The sequence below is a fragment of the Salvelinus fontinalis genome, chromosome 3 (genome assembly GCF_029448725.1).
Source record: "Salvelinus fontinalis isolate EN_2023a chromosome 3, ASM2944872v1, whole genome shotgun sequence".
Lineage (NCBI taxonomy): Eukaryota > Metazoa > Chordata > Actinopteri > Salmoniformes > Salmonidae > Salvelinus > Salvelinus fontinalis.
The window spans coordinates 47,798,193-47,816,617 of NC_074667.1; the positions used below are offsets into that span (position 1 = coordinate 47,798,193).

The 18,425-nt window shown below is 42.8% G+C and overlaps 1 protein-coding gene across 7 annotated transcripts in view; it reads right to left on the reverse strand.

The window, feature by feature from the left end:
• The window catches only part of LOC129851017 (calcium-dependent secretion activator 1-like), a 165,806-nt gene extending 149,284 nt beyond the window's left edge, over positions 1-16,522 (reverse strand). For 3 of the 7 annotated variants that reach the window (XM_055917173.1, XM_055917170.1, XM_055917172.1), the window contains exons 1-2: positions 16,238-16,509; positions 15,587-15,950 (exon numbers count right to left, since the gene is read on the reverse strand). In XM_055917173.1, coding sequence (XP_055773148.1) covers positions 15,587-15,925 — 339 coding nt within the window. In that variant the 5' untranslated portion in view covers positions 15,926-15,950; positions 16,238-16,509. Of the gene's footprint in view, positions 1-15,586; positions 15,951-16,237 lie in introns of all 7 variants that reach the window. The other 4 variants (XM_055917171.1, XM_055917168.1, XM_055917169.1 and 1 more) reach the window with 3 other exon arrangements.
• Between the last annotated feature and the right edge of the window lie 1,903 nt (positions 16,523-18,425).

Genomic DNA, 18,425 nt, shown 5'->3' on the forward strand with positions numbered 1-18,425 from the left:
GTGAGAGAGTGAGAGAGTGAGAGAGTGAGAGAGTGAGAGAGTGAGAGAGTGAGTGAGTGAGTGAGAGAGTGAGTGAGTGAGTGCGAGAGAGAGCGAGAGAGAGCGAGAGAGAGCGAGAGAGAGAGCGAGAGAGCGAGAGAGAGAGCGAGAGAGAGAGCGAGAGAGAGAGCGAGAGAGAGTGCGAGAGAGAGAGCGAGAGAGAGAGCGAGAGAGAGCGAGAGAGAGCGAGAGCGAGAGAGAGCGCGAGCGAGAGCGCGAGCGAGAGAGAGAGAGATGCCACGATCTATACCCAGAAAGGGCCACGTCATGACACCGAGTAGAGCAACGCAGCAGACTTTCTCTTCACCAAGGCAGTATCCCACTTAACACGAGAGGAGTGGAGATTGTAACTCTGTCCCGTTACCTGTCTCATACGCCTCAGAGTAGGTGGCTGAGCGGAGACAAAGACATATTACTTGTTAAAGCAGACAGAGTAAGTATCCATGGACAAAGGTGTCGGCTCATCAGAGGTGAAAATATTAAAAGGGAGTCCTTGTTGTGGAGCCCTTGTGTATCTGCTACTCTGACAGATTTGTATCCAAAGCCCTGCCACTCTGGAGGCTCCTGAAGAGAGAATGGAGATGAGGAATATAATTAGGGGAAAGGAGCAACAGAGAGATGGAAGAGGAAAGTGGATGAGAGAAGCAGGGGTGATGAGCGGTGAAGATAAGCAGAACAAATGGATGGGGGAGATACGCAGAACGCAAGGAAGAGGAGAAGCAGAGGAGAAAAGCAAGTAGAAAAGTGGGGGAATGGTAGAGGAGAAGTAGAGAAGAGTAAAGGAGAGATGGAGTGAAGGAATGGTAGAGGAGGGGAGGAGAGGAGCAGAGGAGAAAAGCAGGGTTGCGGTGCGGTGGTGTTGGACATCCAGGCCTATGGGGTTGAAAATAGGACAGATGGCCTGATTGTGCTACTGTACCGCCTCAGCCTCACCTTTGTGTAATAATCTTAGAATGGGGAATAAATAAAAGACAGTAGGGAGCAGGAGGTTGTTACCATACTGCAGCGCCTTCTGCGTTCAACTGTTGTTTGTGTTTTCAACAATTGGTATGGCATACAATATTTGAGAAGTGGTTGAAAAAGGCCAAGATGTTTGTTTTGCCCAAGTAATATAGCCCCCACTAACACAACAGCTGCTAATTTTCTAATTTTAATAAGTCCACATTTTCACTGTGGTATTTGAGGGAAAGTGAGAAAACCAGTCATATGGACAAGCATCCAGCCGAAACATTGAGTAAAGAACTTGATGACGGATACAATCACTGTCACAGAGGCCGTTGAGGTAGATCGACTGCTGGGAGGAAATTAGCTCCAATTCCAGGCTGAAGGCTCACTGAAAGACAGAGAGAGAGCGGGCGAGAGGAAGAGATAGGAAAAGAGAGAGACAGGAAAGGAGAAGGGTGGGCCTGAGACAGAGAATAGGAGGAAGGGAGGCGATACAATCCGACAGAAAGGAGAGAAGAATACAGGGAATATGAGATCTACATCCATGTGAGAGAATTATGAGAGTGAGAAGACATTGTAATGATAAAGATACACTTTTCTCAGTCTGAGCTAGTCAATCAGGTTCAAGTGATAGTAAAAGCTAAGCCCAAACTCACAATGAGGGAGTCTTCTCTACTGTTGCAATAACATCCACTTATCATCCTGTTACTGAGTGTGTGTGGCCTTAACACAGAGGGACCAATCAAACACACATACTGTTTCAAACTGAGAACCACAGCAAGGCTTACATTCACAGACTATCTCAAGTTAGGTCCCCTGAGAACCCTAAAGAGAGAAGGCAAATCAACTGTCTTGTTTCTAGCTCAGATTCCATTCAATCTGCTCAGGGTGGGACTTGAGAGCAGACAATAGCAATCACATATACTGACGTGACGTAACTGTCTGTGTACACAATAACAGTAAACGATGAGAGAGAAAGGTGAGCCTACATTCCCCCCATAATGGTCTAATGGAGCAAACCCCAAAGACTACATGAAAACAAACCAGATAAAGAAGCAAATTAGTCTAGGAGAAATAACGTTTTTCTGAGACCGATCCAACAAAGACTTTAGATGTGCCTTCAGCTCTGTTTTTCAGAATGCAAGAGAGGGTATTGTGAGATTAATTTTAAAGGGATAATTTGTGATTTTGGCAATGAGGTCCTTTATCTACAGTGTGTTCAGAAAGTATTCATACCCTTTGACTTATTCCACATGTTGTTGTGTTACAGCTTGAATTCAAAATTGATTAAATATTTTTTTCTCACCCATCTACACACAATACTCCATAATGACAAAGTTAAAATATGTTTTGAGAAATGATTGCAAATTTATTGACAATTAAATACAGAAACATCTCATTTACATAAGTATTCACAGCCCTGAGTCAATACATGTTAGATTCCCCTTTGTCAGTGATTACAGATGTGAGTCTTTCTGGGTAAGTCTCAGAAACATTAATGTTGTCTAGGTAAGCAACTCCAGTGTATATTTGGCCTTGTGTTTCAGGTTATTGTCCTGCTGAAAGGTGAATTCATCTCCCAGTGTGTCACGTTCTGACCCTAGTTCTTTTGTTATTTCTTTGTTTAGTATGGTCAGGGCGTGAGTTGGGTGGGTTATCTATGTTCCTTTTTCTATGTTGGTTTTTTTCGTTTGGCCTGGTATGATTCTCAGAGGCACGTGTCGTTAGTTGTCTCTGATTGAGAATCATACTTAGGTAGCCTTTTTTCACCTGGGTTTCGTGGGTGGTTGTCTTCCGTGTCTGTGTGTTCCACACGGAACTGTTTCGGTTTTAGTTCGTTCACTTTTGTTTTGTATCTCAGTGTTCAGTTTTGTTCCATTAAATATTCATCATGAACACTTTGGTCCTCCTCTCTTTCTCCCAACGAAGATCATTATACAGTGTCTGGTGGAAAGCAGACTGAACTAGGTTTTCCTCTAGGATTTTGTCTGTGCTTAGTGTTAACTCGAAATGACACAACGACAAGGTTCCAGTTTAACAAAGTTTACTCTACTATATGAACACACTACAAGGTAGCCATTACACTCAAGGCTAGGTCCAACAACCAACTCTTTTCATGCACAGGCGCACTCTTGACTCAGTGATAGCCCCGTAATAACAGAAGTATAGGGATACTTAAAACATGAACTTAACAATCTCCCCCTTTTCTTTAAAGACAAATAAAACATCAACAACATAATTAAAGGTCCAGGTATTATTCAAGATCCCCATTACAAATGGGTTGTATGACAGTTTTTTTTTTGTATTACTCAAGCTGCCACTTTCCATTACTGAGAGCTGTAGGAGCAAGAGACTGGATGCTCCTTTTTTAGTCAGACAGTCAGCAAGCTGTTCCTTTGTGGTCGACCACAGAATCCGCTGGATTCTCTGTGCTTGAATAAGTTCCTTGATGCTGCTAATCTCAAGACGAAGTCTTTTCTCTGTGACAGACTTGGTTGACTTCACAGCATCAACTAATGAGTAGTTGTCAGTGACACAAACTACAGGTAGAATGTGCCGTTTTGTCTCACCAGTGGTAAGCTCTGAGAACAGAGTTGCAAGAAAGATCGCATTGTCAATTCCATCCGCAAGAGCAAGTGTTTCTCCAGCAAGTGTGCTTCAGACAACCCTTCTGATCCTTTTTGACTGCCAACAGATAGGTGAGAATCTTCCTCCTTCACCCATTAACACGATTAGATGTCCACCTTGTGTGCCTCCATCTGTAAGGTTCCCTAGCGAAGCATCACTGAAGACAACTAGTTTCAAAGAGTCATCTTTTCCAACATGCTGAAACTTTAAAGTCACTTGTTGTGATTTCAGTTTACAAACAACTTTATTTGCCTCATGAATGGTTTGTACAGTGGCGTGTTTTGTGTTAGATGCCAAGTTGCAAACACCAAACATCACATCAGGTCTACTCTGTCTAGCAACCCATAGAATTTGACCTATCTTCGACCTCAATTGATCAGCTTCAATTCCACATAGAGGGGAATTCCTTTGTACGGCTCTTGAAGAATCCATGTGGATGGGTTGAAGATTCTTGATATAGCTTTCCTGTTGCATCAGTATTGTTCCATCAACTGTAATAAACTCTATGCCAACATAACAAAAATTATCATGCTCTTCACGGCTGACCTGGAAAACAGCTTTGAGGTTTGGAATCACAGTTGTAGCAAAGGTCTGTGAGCCACCCCAGATAAAGTCATCAACATGACAGGCAAGTACTCCAGTCACATTGCAGTCTTGATCAAGCCAATAGAAGACTGCAGGGTCCACTTGTGACATTTTTCCATCTGTATTCAGCATTGTTGCCTTGACTTTGTTGTACCAGTAGAGTGATGCATCTGCCAGTCCATACACACACTTTTTTAGTTTCCACAGTGTTCCTTCGCTTTTAGCTTCGGGCGGAGGTCGGATGTGAATGTCCCTTGACAGCTCTGTTCCCTGCAAAAATGCAGATTTGATGTCTATGGAATTAAGTTTCCATTTTTTCTGGCAGATCACTGACATCAGCAATCTGAGTGACTCTGAGGCGCATGTCGGTGAGTCTTTTGGGAGTTCTTTAGCAGCCAGCTCCTCAAAACCTCTAGCCACTAGACGTGCTTTAGGCACTATTCCAGTTAAGGATTCTTTAAGGGTACACACCCACCTTGTTGAGACACATTTTTGACCAATGTCTTTGACTTCTTCAAACACTCAATTTTTTCTCCAATTACTGAGCTCATCTAGCTTAGCTGAGTCAAATGACACGTCCTTTGTTTCAAGTACATCATCATTTTGAATGTCATTCTGTTTTTCTCGATTTTCCATTGGTTCAATTCTGAGATTATCTACAAGTGACAGGTCAGCTGACCCTGTTGTACCAGAAAGTGTAGCTGGTTCAGAGTACTGCAAGTTGTACCAGTTCTGGTGTTTTCCTTTGGCTTTTCCTGCTCGTCCAATGACGGTTGCTGTGTGTGGAATACCACTTTCTCTGTCCATGTATTTAACAGTTTGTCCAGTTTTCAGATTGGAACAACCATGTTCTCTTAACACATGTGCCTGTTGTTGAATGTTTTCCTCATTTGAACCCTCAACAGTATTACCTGTGGCATGGTTGAAGGTCTCTGCTCCATTTCCTGTGTCAGTTTCAGTGTCCATATCATTGGATGCGACATCTGGTAGGTTTCTGTCTGTTACTGTGTCCTTTTTGTCATTTTCCTTAGGAGACTGATTCTCAGCAACAGCCCCTCTATCTTGTTGATCATTTACTTTCCGCAATCTTGAGTGATGCACCCTGACAAAGATGCCTCCGTGTCTCACAAATATCACCACACCATCGTGGCCAATGACTACTCCCGGTCCTTTCCACTCTTGACAGTCAACTCGTTTGTAGTACACTCTGTTTCCAGTCTCGTACTTCTCATCGGTGGGTCGAAGCTGTTTCCGCAGAGCCCTGCGAATTCTTTCTGAGCACTCTGCTTCAGTGAATGCTTTTCTCGCTGCATGTAGTGCTGAAAGGTGCTGTCCCACCCATGCACTCACACTGGTCCCTTCTAGTGCTGGTGGCTTGTCAACCAGTACTGTGGGAAGATTAGGGTTCTGCCCGAACACTAGTTGATATGGGCTGTAACCATGAACATTGTGCATTGAGTTTTTTGCCATCAAAGCCCAATCTAGGGCTGTGTTCCAGTCACATCCATTGTCTTGCTTCACTTTCAGCATGATCTCTGTTTGTGTCTCTCCAGAAGTCCATTGCTCCATGGACTGTATGCAGCAGTTGTCTTTACTTCCATGTTGAAGTTCTCTGCCATTTCTCTTATTTCATTATTATTGAATTCTCCTCCATTGTCACTGTACAATTTCTGTGGCGGGCCATGCACACATATCCAGGAATGAATGAAGTGCTTGACGATTTCACTGAGTTTCTTTGTATTCACAATGCTTCCAGCACTAAAGCGTGTGAAGTGGTTGATTATGTGAAGGTACCACACACTTGGTCCTAACTCATGTACATCTACAGCCACTGTTTCATTGTACATGGAAGCCAGTGGCAAACCAACAGCTGGTCTGGGCTTAGGTTTGCTGTATTTTTGACATGTCTCACAATTCTTAACTATCTGCTGTAGAATGGAAATACTCTCATCATCATTATTCCCTGCACTCCTGAGTAACTTCTGAAGTCTGTCAACTGTATCATGTCCAAACTGTTTGTGAAGCTTTAACAATACTTCGTGTTTTTCTTTTGTGTTCATGTTCTCTGTGACTGTCAGAATCTCCGTGTGCTTCGTGTCAGTCAGAATCTCATTTTTGCATGGACTCTGTATGATGTCTTTGTCCAAAATGTTTATACAATAGTGGCCTGAGGTAGTAAGTTCAAGAGTCACTGGTTGTTTAAACATCACTGCCTTGTCATTTTTTTTATGTCTAGTACAGCCCCTGCCTTCTTGAGTGAAGCTTTGATTAATAGTAAGGGGATATCTGTAGGGACCACCTCTGTTTCCATGTGACACTTAGTCTGACCAATTTTTGCTGGTATCTTAACTCTCTTGGTAGAATGGACAATTCTCCCATCTCCAAATTTGAAAGCTCTGTTGCTTGGTGTGTCAATCATATTTTGTACTTCCTTCATATTTAGTTCACTGACATAGCTATCAAGCCATTTTTCACCACACACTGTCCGTGTGCATGCAGTATCAATCACAGCAGATCCTAAGGATTCAACTATAAAAATCTCAGTATCAGATTCATTTGAAAACAGTGTAATGTTACACTGCTCTACCTCTGTGTTTACATTTTCCTCTGTTAGTTTAACTTGTTAATTTTTATGAGGACAGTCTTTAACCCAATGGTAAGTGCTTTGACAAATAGCACATTTCGATCTCCTTCCATATTTGTCCAGTGGATTTGTGCTGGGAAATGGCGCCCTCTTCTGGTTATCTTGAGAATGTGACTTTTTGGCACCTTTTCTGTGCTGCTTGGTGTAATATGCTGCGTCACTCACTTGCATTCCATCTGTTATTGGCGCGACAGACGTCTTTTCACCAAATATTATTTTGAGTGCCGACTTCATATTTGCAAAAGTCAGCACAGTACAAGCAGTCAAAGCCAACTGTTTCTCCCTACCATCTAGACGCCAGTATCAAGTAACTTGAACCCTAACACTGCATCTGGGAGAACCATGTCGTACTTGCGCATCCTATTGTACCTCTGTTCGAAATCAATGATGTAGTCCGTCATTGCAACCCGAAATCTCTCGTAACACTGTCAAAGTTTGAATATGCCTAGTAGGCACGGTCTTTCTCTTCTTTAAGAAATACAGAATCCAGTGCTGTGATCAAAGTTCCCATACCATCATCCTTGTTCAAATCCTCAACGGATATTTCCAGTGCTGTATCTCTCGCTCTTCCCTCGAGCGATAATACCACCGCAAGTGCTTGCTTTTTCGCGTCCAGATTAGTAACGCGTGTCCAGATTCCCAGTTCATTTTCCCAACTTTCGTACCACCTCTTTTCGTCGAAGTGAGGTGGCACATTGTAGTTAGAAGCCATCCTCTGCTACCAATGTTAACTCGAAATGACACAACGACAAGGTTCCAGTTTAACAAAGTTTACTCTACTATATGAACACACTACAAGGTAGCCATTACACTCCAGGCCAGGTCCAACAACCAACTCTTTTCATGCGCAGGCGCACTCTTGACTCAGCGATAGCCCCGTAATAACAGAAGTATAGGGATACTTAAAACATGAACTTAACACTTAGCTCCATTCCTCTTATTTTTTATCCTGAAAAACTCCCGTCCTTAACGATTACACGCACACCCATAACATTATGCAGCTTGAAGCTTTAAAATATGGAGAGTGGTACTCAGTAATGTGTTGTATTTGCCCCAAACATAACACTTTCATTTCAGGACAAAAAGTAAATTGCTTTGCCAATTTTATGCAGTATTACTTTAGTGCCTTGTTGCAAACAGGATGCATGTTTTGGAATATTTTTTATTATGTACGTGCTTCTTTCTTTTCATTCTCTCAATTATGTTAGTATTGTGGAGTAACTATAATGTTGTTGATCCATTCTCAGTTTTCTCCGATCACAGCCATTAAACTCTGTAACTGTTTTAAAGTCACCATTGGCCTTGTGGTGAAATTCCTGAGCGGTATCTTTCCACTCCAGCAACTAAGTTCAGAAGGACGCCTGTATCTTTGTAGTGACTGGGTGTATTGATACACCATCCAAAGTGTAATTAATAACTTCACCATGCTCAAAGGGATATTCAATGTCAGCTTTTTTATTTTTACCCATCCATCAATAGGTTCCCTGCTTTGGAAGGCACTGAAAGACCTCCTTGGACTTTGTGGTTGAATCTGTATTAGAAATTCACTGTTCGACTGAGGGACCGCACAGATAATTGTGTGTGGGGTACAGAGATGAGGTAGTCATTCAAAAATCACGTTAAACACTATTATTGCACACAGAGTGAGTCCATGCAATTTATTATGTGACTTTTTAAGCAAATGTTTACTTCTGAACTGATTTAGGCTTGCCATAACAAAGGGGATGAATACTAATTGACTCAAGACATTTCAGCTTTTATTTGTAATGAATTTGTAAAATGTTGTAAAAACATAATTCCACTTTGACATTATGGGGTATTGTGTGTAGGCCAGTGACACAAAATCTCAATTGAATTAATTTAAATGCAGGCTGTAACAATCAAATGTGGAAATAGTCAAGGAGTGTGAAAACTTTGAGGGCACTGTACTTCCCCAGAGTAAGATGAACTTGTGGATACCATGTTTGTCTCTGTGTCCAGTGTGAAGGAAGAGAGGAAGTTTCACGAGCCAATGCCAACTACCATTAGTGCAAAAACTGGAAGTCTATGGCTATCTCCTACAGTAGCATTTAAGAGATCAGCTCAGCATGATTTTAATGGGTCAGACAGGACAAGGTCACACCCCAGATACTGTACAATCGCCAGCTCATCAAGTAAAGGATCAAGAGCAGTAATTAAGTACCCTCTATTTTATGGTGGGCCACTGTTTGACATGGGCCACCAGGCATCCATTCACTCAACATTAGTCGTTATTGTAATGTGACAAAGATAGTTTCTAAATGGAGCAAGACTAACCAGTCTGACAACTTATCCCAGGAGAGTGAACCCTCGCCACTCATCTCCAAAAAATGCCTGCTAACAAGAACCACCCATCAGACTGCATAGTGTATGTTTCATGAGACTCACTAAAGAATGCCAAATTGTCTGGTGTATTTCATCATGCGAGAAAGGGATCATAACATGTTGTCACCATGAGAAATCAGCACCTGCAAAGCCTTCCTTGGAGTATTGCGGATGGACAACAGTAATCTCAGGAGCCCCAGGATCTGCTGGTTTTCTCTACCCCCTGTCATGGAAATCTCATAATGGCCAGTTTGAAGGTAGTAACAAAAACCAGCAGACACTCCACCATCCAAGCACCGGAGTTGCCCATTCCTAATATACTGACACAAGATTCCCTTACGACAACGATAATAAATAGGCCTACTCATACTTGTCATCATTAACCATCAGTGTAAGCCAAGTCCATTAATTGTGGAAGCCTAGTATAGGCTAGGAGGAATACTGTAATTCTATTCCATGAAGAACAAAAAGGAAACACCTTCATATTAAGGGGATCAGATAACAGGTCACTCCGAGGTAAAGAAACCTCAGAAGATCTTCCTGTAATAGTCTGTAGCAAGATGGAGAAGCAAGATGGCGCCGACAGAGAGGGTTGCCTTGCTTCTAGTCCTTTGGAAACTATGCAGTATTTCGTTTTTTTATGTATTATTTCTTACATTGTTAGCCCAGAAAATCTTAAGTATTATTACATACAGCCGGGAATAACTATTGGATATCAGAGCGAAGTCAAGTTACCAACATTATGACCATGAATACGCATTTCCCGAAGCGAATCCTTTGTTCGCACCACCACCCAGGGCATTTCATCTGATCCCAGAGGCCGACCCAAAACAAAGTCGCCGCAGAAGAGGTAGATGGAGCAGCCTCCTGGTCAGACTTCGGAGGCGTGCACACCACTAACCGCTTCCGAGTATATTACTCGCCAAAGTACAGTCTCTAGATATTAAGGTAGACAAAATTAGGGCAAGGGTTACCTTTCAGAGAGCAATCAGGTATTGTAACATACTACATTTCACGGAAACATGGCTCTCTCAGGATATGTTGTCGGAGTTGGTACAGCAACCGGGATTATTTATGCGTCGCGCAGACAGAAATAAACATGTTTCTGGGAAGAGGAAGGGTGGGAGCGTATGCTTCATGATTAACAACTCATGGTGTAATCATAACAACATCCATCAACTCAAGTCCCTTTGTTCACCTGACCTATAATTCCTCACAATAAAATGCTGACCATATTATCTCCCAAGAGAATTCTTATCGATTGTTGTCACAGATGTGTATATCCCCCCTCAAGCCGATACCACGGCGGCCCTCAAGGAAATTCACTGGGCTCTATGCAAACTGGAAACCATATATCCGGAGGCTGCATTTATTGTAGCTGGGGATTTAAAAAAGCAAATTTGAGAACAAGGCTAGCTAAATTCTATCAGCATAATGATTGTAGCACTCGTGCGGGCAATACACTGGATCACTACTACTCTAACTTCCATGATGCATACAAGGCCCTCCCACACCCGCCCTTCGGTAAATCTGACCATGACTCCATTTATCTCCTCCTTCCTATAGGCAGAAACTCAAACCGGATGTACCCGTGACAAGAACTATTCAACGCTGGTCAGACCAATTGGAATCCAAGCTTCAAGATTGTTTTGATCACGCGGACTGGGAAATGTTCCGGGCAGCTTCAGAGAATAATATTGATTTATACGCTGATTCAGTGAGTGAATTTATAAGGAAGTGCATTGGAGATGTTGTACCCACTGACTATTAAAACCTAAACTAACCAGAAACGGTGGATAGATGGCGGCATTTGCGCAAAACTGAAAGTGCGACGACCGGATTTAACCATGGAAAGATGACTGGGAATATGGCCGAATACAAACAGTGTAGTTATTCCCCCCGCAAGGCAATCAAACAAGCGAAATGTCGGTATAGGGACAAAGTGGAGTCGCAATTCAACGGCTCAGACACGAGACGTATGTGGCAGGGTCTACAGGCAATCATGGACTACAAAAAGAAAACCAGCCACGTCACGGACACCTACATCTTGCTTCCAGACAAACCAAACACCTTCTTTACCCGCTTTGAGAATAACACAGTGCCACCGACGCGGCCCGCTACCAAGGACGGCGGGCACTCCCTCTCCTTCTCCGTAGCCGACGTGAGTAAGACATTTAAACGTGTTAACCCTCGCAGGGCTTCCGGCCAAGACAGCATCCCTAGACGCGTCCTCAGAGCATGCGTAGACCAGCTGGCTGGTGTGGTTATGGACATATTCAATCTCTCACTATCCCAATCTGCTGTCCCCACGTGCTTCAAGATGGCTACCATTGTTCCTTTAACCAAGAAGGCAAAGGTAACTGAACTAAATGATTATCGCCCCGTGGCACTCACTTCTGTCATCATGAAGTGCTTTGAGAAACTAGTCAAGGATCATATCACCTCCACCTTACCTGCCACCCTAGACCCACTTCAATTAGTACACCGCCCCAATAGGTCCACAGAAGATGCAATCGCCATCACACTGTCCTATCCCATCTGGACAAGAGAAATACCTATGTAAGAATGCTCTTCATTGACTACAGCTCAGCATTCAACACCAGAGTACCCTCCAAGCCCATCATTAAGCTTGAGGCCCTGGGTCTCAACCCCGCACTGTGCAATTGGGTCCTGGACTTCCTGACAGGCCGCACCCAGGTGGTGAAGGTAGGAAACAACATCTAAACACTGGGGCCCCGCAAAGGTGCGTGCTCAGCCCCCTCCTGTACTCCCTGTTCACCCATGACTGCGTGGCCATGCACGCCTCCAACTCAATCATCAGGTTTGAACACGACACAACAGTAGTAGGCCACAACAGTGGTAGGCTTGATTACCAACAACGACGAGACAGCCTACAGGGAGGAGGTGAGGGCACTCGGAGTGTGGTGTCAGGAAAATAACCTCGCATTCAATGTCAACAAAACAAAGGAGATGATCGTAGACTTCAGGAAACAGCAGAGGGAGCACCCCCATGTCCACATTGACGGGACAGCAGTGGAGAAGGTAGAAAGTTAAGTTCCTCGGCGTACACATTACGGAAAAACTGAAATGGTCCACCAACACAGACAGTGTGGTGAAGAAGGCGCAACAGCAAGAAATGTGGCTTGTCACCTAAAACCCTCACAAACCTTTACAGATGCTTAATTGAAAGCATCCTGTAGGGCTATATCACCGCCCACAACTGCAAGGCTCTGCAGAAGGTGGTGCGGTCTGCACAACGCATCATCGGGGGCAAACTACCGACCCTCCAGGACACCTACTGCACACAATGTCAAGGACAACAACCACCCGAGCCACTGCCTGTTCACCCTGCTGCCATCCAGTAGGCGAGGACAGTACAGGTGCATCAAAGGTGGGACCTAGAGACTGAAAAACAGCATCTATCTCAAGGCCATCAGACTGTTTAACAGCCATCAATAACACAGAGAGACTGCTACCTACATACAGACTTGAAATCATTGGCTACTAAATGGATCATTAGTCACTTTAAAAATGTTTACATATCTTGCATTACTCATCTCATATGTAAACTCAGCAAAAAAAGAAACGTCCTCTCACTGTCAACTGTGTTTATTTTCAGCAAACTTAACATATGCAAATATTTGTATGAACATAACAAGATTCATCAACTGAGACATAAAGTGAACAAGTTCCACAGACATGGAATAATGTGTCCCTGAACAAAGGCAGGGGTCAAAGTCAAAAGTAACAGTCAGTATCTGGTGTGGCCACCAGCTGCATTAAGTACTGCAGTGCAGCTCATCCTCATGGACTGCATCAGATTTGCCAGTTCTTACTGTGAGATGTTACTCCACTCTTCCACCAAGGCACCTGCAAGTTCCCGGACATTTCTGGGGGGGAATGGCCCTAGCCCTCACACTCCGATCCAACAGGGCCCAGACGTGCTAAATGGGATTGAGATCCGGGCTCTTCGCTGGCCATGGCAGAACACTGACATTACTGTCTTGCAGGAAATCACGCACAGAACGAGCAGTATGGCTGGTGGCATTGTCATGCTGGAGGGTCATGTCAGGATGAGCCTGCAGGAAGGGTTCCAAATGAGGGAGGAGGATGTCTTCCCTGTAACGCACAACGTTGAGATCGCCTGCAATGACAACAAGCTCAGTCCGATGATGCTGTGACACACCGCCCCAGACCATGACGGACCCTCCACCTTCAAATCGATCCAGCTCCAGAGTACAGGCCTCAGTGTAACGCTCTTTCCTTCGACGATTAACGCAAATTCGACCATCACCCCTGGTGAGACAAAACTGCAACTTGTCAGTGAAGAACACTTTTTGCAAGTCCTGTCTGGTCCAGCGACAGTGGGTTTGTGCCCATAGGCGACGTTGTTGCCGATGATGTCTGGTGAGGACCTGCCTTACAACAGGCCTACAAGCCCTCAGTCCAGCCTCTCTCAGCCTATTGCGGACAGTCTAAGCACTGATGGAGGGATTGTGCATTCCTGGTGTTGTTACACGTGGTCTGCCACTGCGAGGATGATCAGCTTTCCGTCCTGTCTCCCTGTAGCGCTGTCTTAGGCGTCTCACAGTACGGACATTCCAATTTATTGCCCTGGCCACATCTGCAGTCCTCATGCCTCCTTGCAGCATGCCTAAGGCACGTTCACACAGATGAGCAGGGACCCTGGGCATCTTTCTTTTGGTGTTTTTCAGAGTCAGTAGAAAGGCCTCTTTAGTGTCCTAAGTTTTCATAACCGTGACCTTAATTGCCTACCGTCTGTAAGCTGTTAGTGTCTTAACGACCATTCCACAGGTGCATGCTCATTAATTGTTTATGTTTCATTGAACAAGCATGGGAAACAGTGTTTAAACCCTTTACAATGAAGATCTGAAGTTATTTGGATTTTTACGAATTATCTTAGGGTCCTGAAAAAGGGACGTTTCTTTTTTTGCTGAGTTTATATACTGTATTTTATGCCATCTATTGCATCTTGCCTATGCCACTCAGTCATCGCTCATCCATATATTTATATGAATATATTTTTATTACATCCCTTTACTTAGATTGGTGTGTATTAGATAGTTGTTGTATAATTGCTAGATTACTGTGTGATATTACTGCACCGTCGGAACTAGAAGTACAAGCATTTCGCTACACTTGCAATGACATCTGCTAACCATGTGTGTGACCAATAAAATGTTATTTGATTAGATTTATTTAGTCTATCTCTGACTTCACCATTAAAAAAAAATATATGATGGAGATATCCAGATGGATGTCATCACTGCAATGACCTTTTGCTGTCACCACAATTGCCGCTGCATAAAAAGAAAATCTGATTCAATCTGCATGTATTAAAAATGGCCTCATATGCTGCCCACTGGCTGGGATTTTAGATGGACATGTTACTCATTTTAAGTTTAAGGGCTTTGAGAGGAGGAAACAATGTTACTTTTAGCAAAAACATATACTTGAATTAAGCCAGTCTATACATTTTAATTATTTGGGAGATGGACAATGTTATTCATGCTGAAAAATGCTAAGCTAATACAGTATGTAAATGAGGCTGATGTGATTGTAATATCTCCTGGAGCTGGGCACATTACTATTCAGGTAGCTTAGATCAAAGCTCTACATGACCAAAAGGTTTCCACTAGCAGGTGTGTGTGTGAATTTTTTTGACCATGACTAGGCTACATTTTATAATGTAGTGGATGCAGTGGAAAATTAATCTGTCAGATGAAATATAGGCATACAGCACATTTCCTGTAGACAACAATACAAATGCTACTCTGTGAAATAAGCAATTAATCTGGTGTTAGAGGTCGTCCGTGCAAAAGCCGTACAAGCTTTACTTGATTCATGTAGGAACAGAAGGATGATTATCCTCCCTGGAGGCTAGACTTATGGAAGTGCTACTACAATGGGCAGTACACCAGAGCAGAGTGACTGACAGGCAGTGGGTGAGATGAAGGTGGCACTTTAAATTACCCACAAACACAAAGCCCACTATATTTACAGCTATATGGCACTTCCTTGTGATTGAATTAGACTACATTTCAACAGGAGATGCACTTTAAGGAAACTATGTGACTCTGCAACTGGTAGACATGTCACTGATGTAGTTTTGCTGCTATTGAAATATGCCTTTACTGGACCTGCTTCTTTCCAACACCAGTATCAGAAGAGTGGGGGCTGCACTCAAATTCCACCCCATCATTAATGCTCTATTAGTTAACATTATGCAAGGGTGGTTCCCTTCTAATAATGACTACCCTACCATTAATCCCATGCCAGAAGACTAGTTTCATGATATACTACAGTATAGGATATATTTTAATTACTTTTTTTTAAAGTATGTAGTCACTGTTGTGTGTTTATTATTTACAGTGGTCTTACCTTCTGCTGTCGTCTGGCCATGTCGGTGGGTTGCTTGGCATTAAAAGGGTAGGCAATGCAGCGCATTACAAAGACATAGAGCTGGAGCCTCTTCTTTCGCTCTTCCTCCTCCCTCTGCATCTTTTCCAGATCATCTTTCTCCTTATCGCTGGCCACCGAGGGGCTGGGGCTGGATGGGCGAGCACTGCTTCCCCGGCTCGAGGGCTGGAGCCCACCAGAACTCTCGGTGGTCCGGCTGGGTGACACCCGTGCGCCCCCGGTACTTGGTGCCAACACCTCTTTGCGTTCTTCTTCTACCATCTCATCCGCTTCCTCCTCACTGGAAGATGGGTCCAACATGTTGGTGGTCTTGGATGGAGACTACCTAGACAGAGTGAGAAAGCGGAGATCAAAAAGACTCTCAGTGCCACAGGTTTTTCAAGAACGACAGTTTTCAGAGACAGCTGCTATCTGTTTCGCATTGGCAACGCTAGAGGGGGAGGGGGTGATGAGTAGAAAAAAATACTGATAAACTCGATGTAAACCATGAAATCTCAGTTGAGAGGAATTATGAAAGCCCAAGACTGATGTAGAAAGAGAGTAGGCCTAGGCTGGTCAAACTCTGCACAAAAAGCTATAGAATTCGAACAAAATAAATGTGTAGTTGCTTACCCTACGAGTTTTCAGCGTTTAACTCTCCAGTCACCGCCGGGGATTTGCTAGGATGCTATGAGAAGGGGTGGGGTCGGATGAAAGACGATAAAGAACGCTTTTCAGTAGCCTGCTAAGCAACGCGCGGATGGGGAAGGTACCGGGAACTGAACATGGTTCTGAATATAAAGGCGAATTATAGCGGGCGGTGGGAGCGCAGTTGACGCGACAACCTATTTACTACATCCACCTGATGATCTGAAACATCTCCAATGGAGATTCTCACCAATTACGCCTTTTCCCATATCATTATTTATTTATTCTCCATATTCACTATTATATCCGCCAAACTCCACTTGTTGCCCTATTCTGAATTTGATGCGTGGAATAGTCAATAGTCAGACTTGAAGTGCATGATTTAATCGACTATTAATTCCTATATTTTTGTATATTATAGTGCCTATGTTGCATTGTAAGCCTAATATTGCCTATATCCTATGTATCAGAATTGAGCTGCAAAATTAAATCAGTATGGTAATGACATATGTGCGTTATAGAAAACACATTTAGCCTACACATCTCCACGGTTGTCATCAATCTTCAATGCTGACAGCATGATACCTGGCCCTGGAGTAATTGTCAACGTTTTGTGAAAAATACAATAGATTTAAAAAAAATAAATCAACATAAACTGCTGTTTTAAGGATGAAATTTCAACCACAGGAGTGTGTCATCATGGTAATCAATTTTCAACATACACAAACCACAAGATCTACAACATTATATCCTCTATCAGAAATAAAACAGTCTGGACAGACAGCACCTCTTACTGGAGGGCTGATTTATCTACAGCTATACTTCTGATCTCCCATCCAGGGTTTTAACAAAGCCCAGCCCTGCTTCGCTTTGATATTTGTCACGGACTACTACCAATGTGCTATTATGTGAATTGATCAGTTTTAATAACGAAATAGATGCACTCTTGCTATCGAAGTCATTCCAACTGATAGGTAAGTCATATATAATCAATGATACTTTTTAGTCCTCTTTAGTATTTGCGAAGTCATCAACAGCTATTGTTTCAATTCAACCCAGGGTACAACTAAAACTAGACAATACATATAGGCCTAGGGTTTCAAGCTTTGGGTGATTTCCAATGTAATCTTCAAGATAATAATTAATGTGTTGGATTCACGTCTCCATCTCAATCAAAAAGCAATTTTAAAGAATAGCACTAAATCAAACTTCATTTAAAGTGCATTTGAAGTTTGATTTTATTTAGTCACTTTAACTTTGGTTGAGATGGAGACTTGAATCCAACATATCAATTTTTAATTTGTAGACAAACTGGAATTAAAGCCAGACTAAGTCAGTGACACAAAAGATCTCCTTTAAATGTTGATATTTGGTTGCATTGACAACCAAACACAATATCACTTTAGCAATACAATAAATAACCTATTAACTTGTGGACAAGTTAACAAATGATATGTTGGATTCACGTCTCCAAGTAAACCACAAATAAAAATTAGAGAATAGGATTAAGCCAGTGGCTCAGATGAAACTATCCAAGCATTAGCATCTCCTTTAAATGTTGATAGTTGCTTGCATTGTCAACCAAACACATTTCAATATGACTTTTGTAATACGTGAACTAGCCTAAAGTTAAGGCTAATTAATGTAACAGTATTTAATGAAGTTTCAAATTAGTAACACATCCATTGCCACATTGAGGTTACTGTAACTAAAATTGATGAAAATGTGGATGAAAATACATGATCTTTTAGGCATGTCATTTTGACCGAAAACGGAGAAGTCCAAATTGACATAAGATACTTTTAGCATTCAAATGTATGAATGACTTTTTTTTCATGATCAAATAAAAATGTATTGGTTACATACACAGTTATGCAAATGTTATCGCAGGTTCAGCAAAATGCTTATGTTTCCAGCTCTAACATCCTACACCGGGTCTGACACTCTGTCAGACCCGGTGTAGGATGTGGCAGGGTTTGTAGACTATTACGGAGCACAAAGGGAAAACCAGCAGTGATTTTCCCAGTAATGCAAATCTCCCAGATGAGCTGAATGACTTCAATGCTCGCAACCAACACTGAGCCAGGCATGAGAGCCCCTACTGTTTCGTGGTATCCAATTGGTAGTTACAGTCTTGTCTCATCGCTGCAACTCCCGTATGGACTCGGGAAAG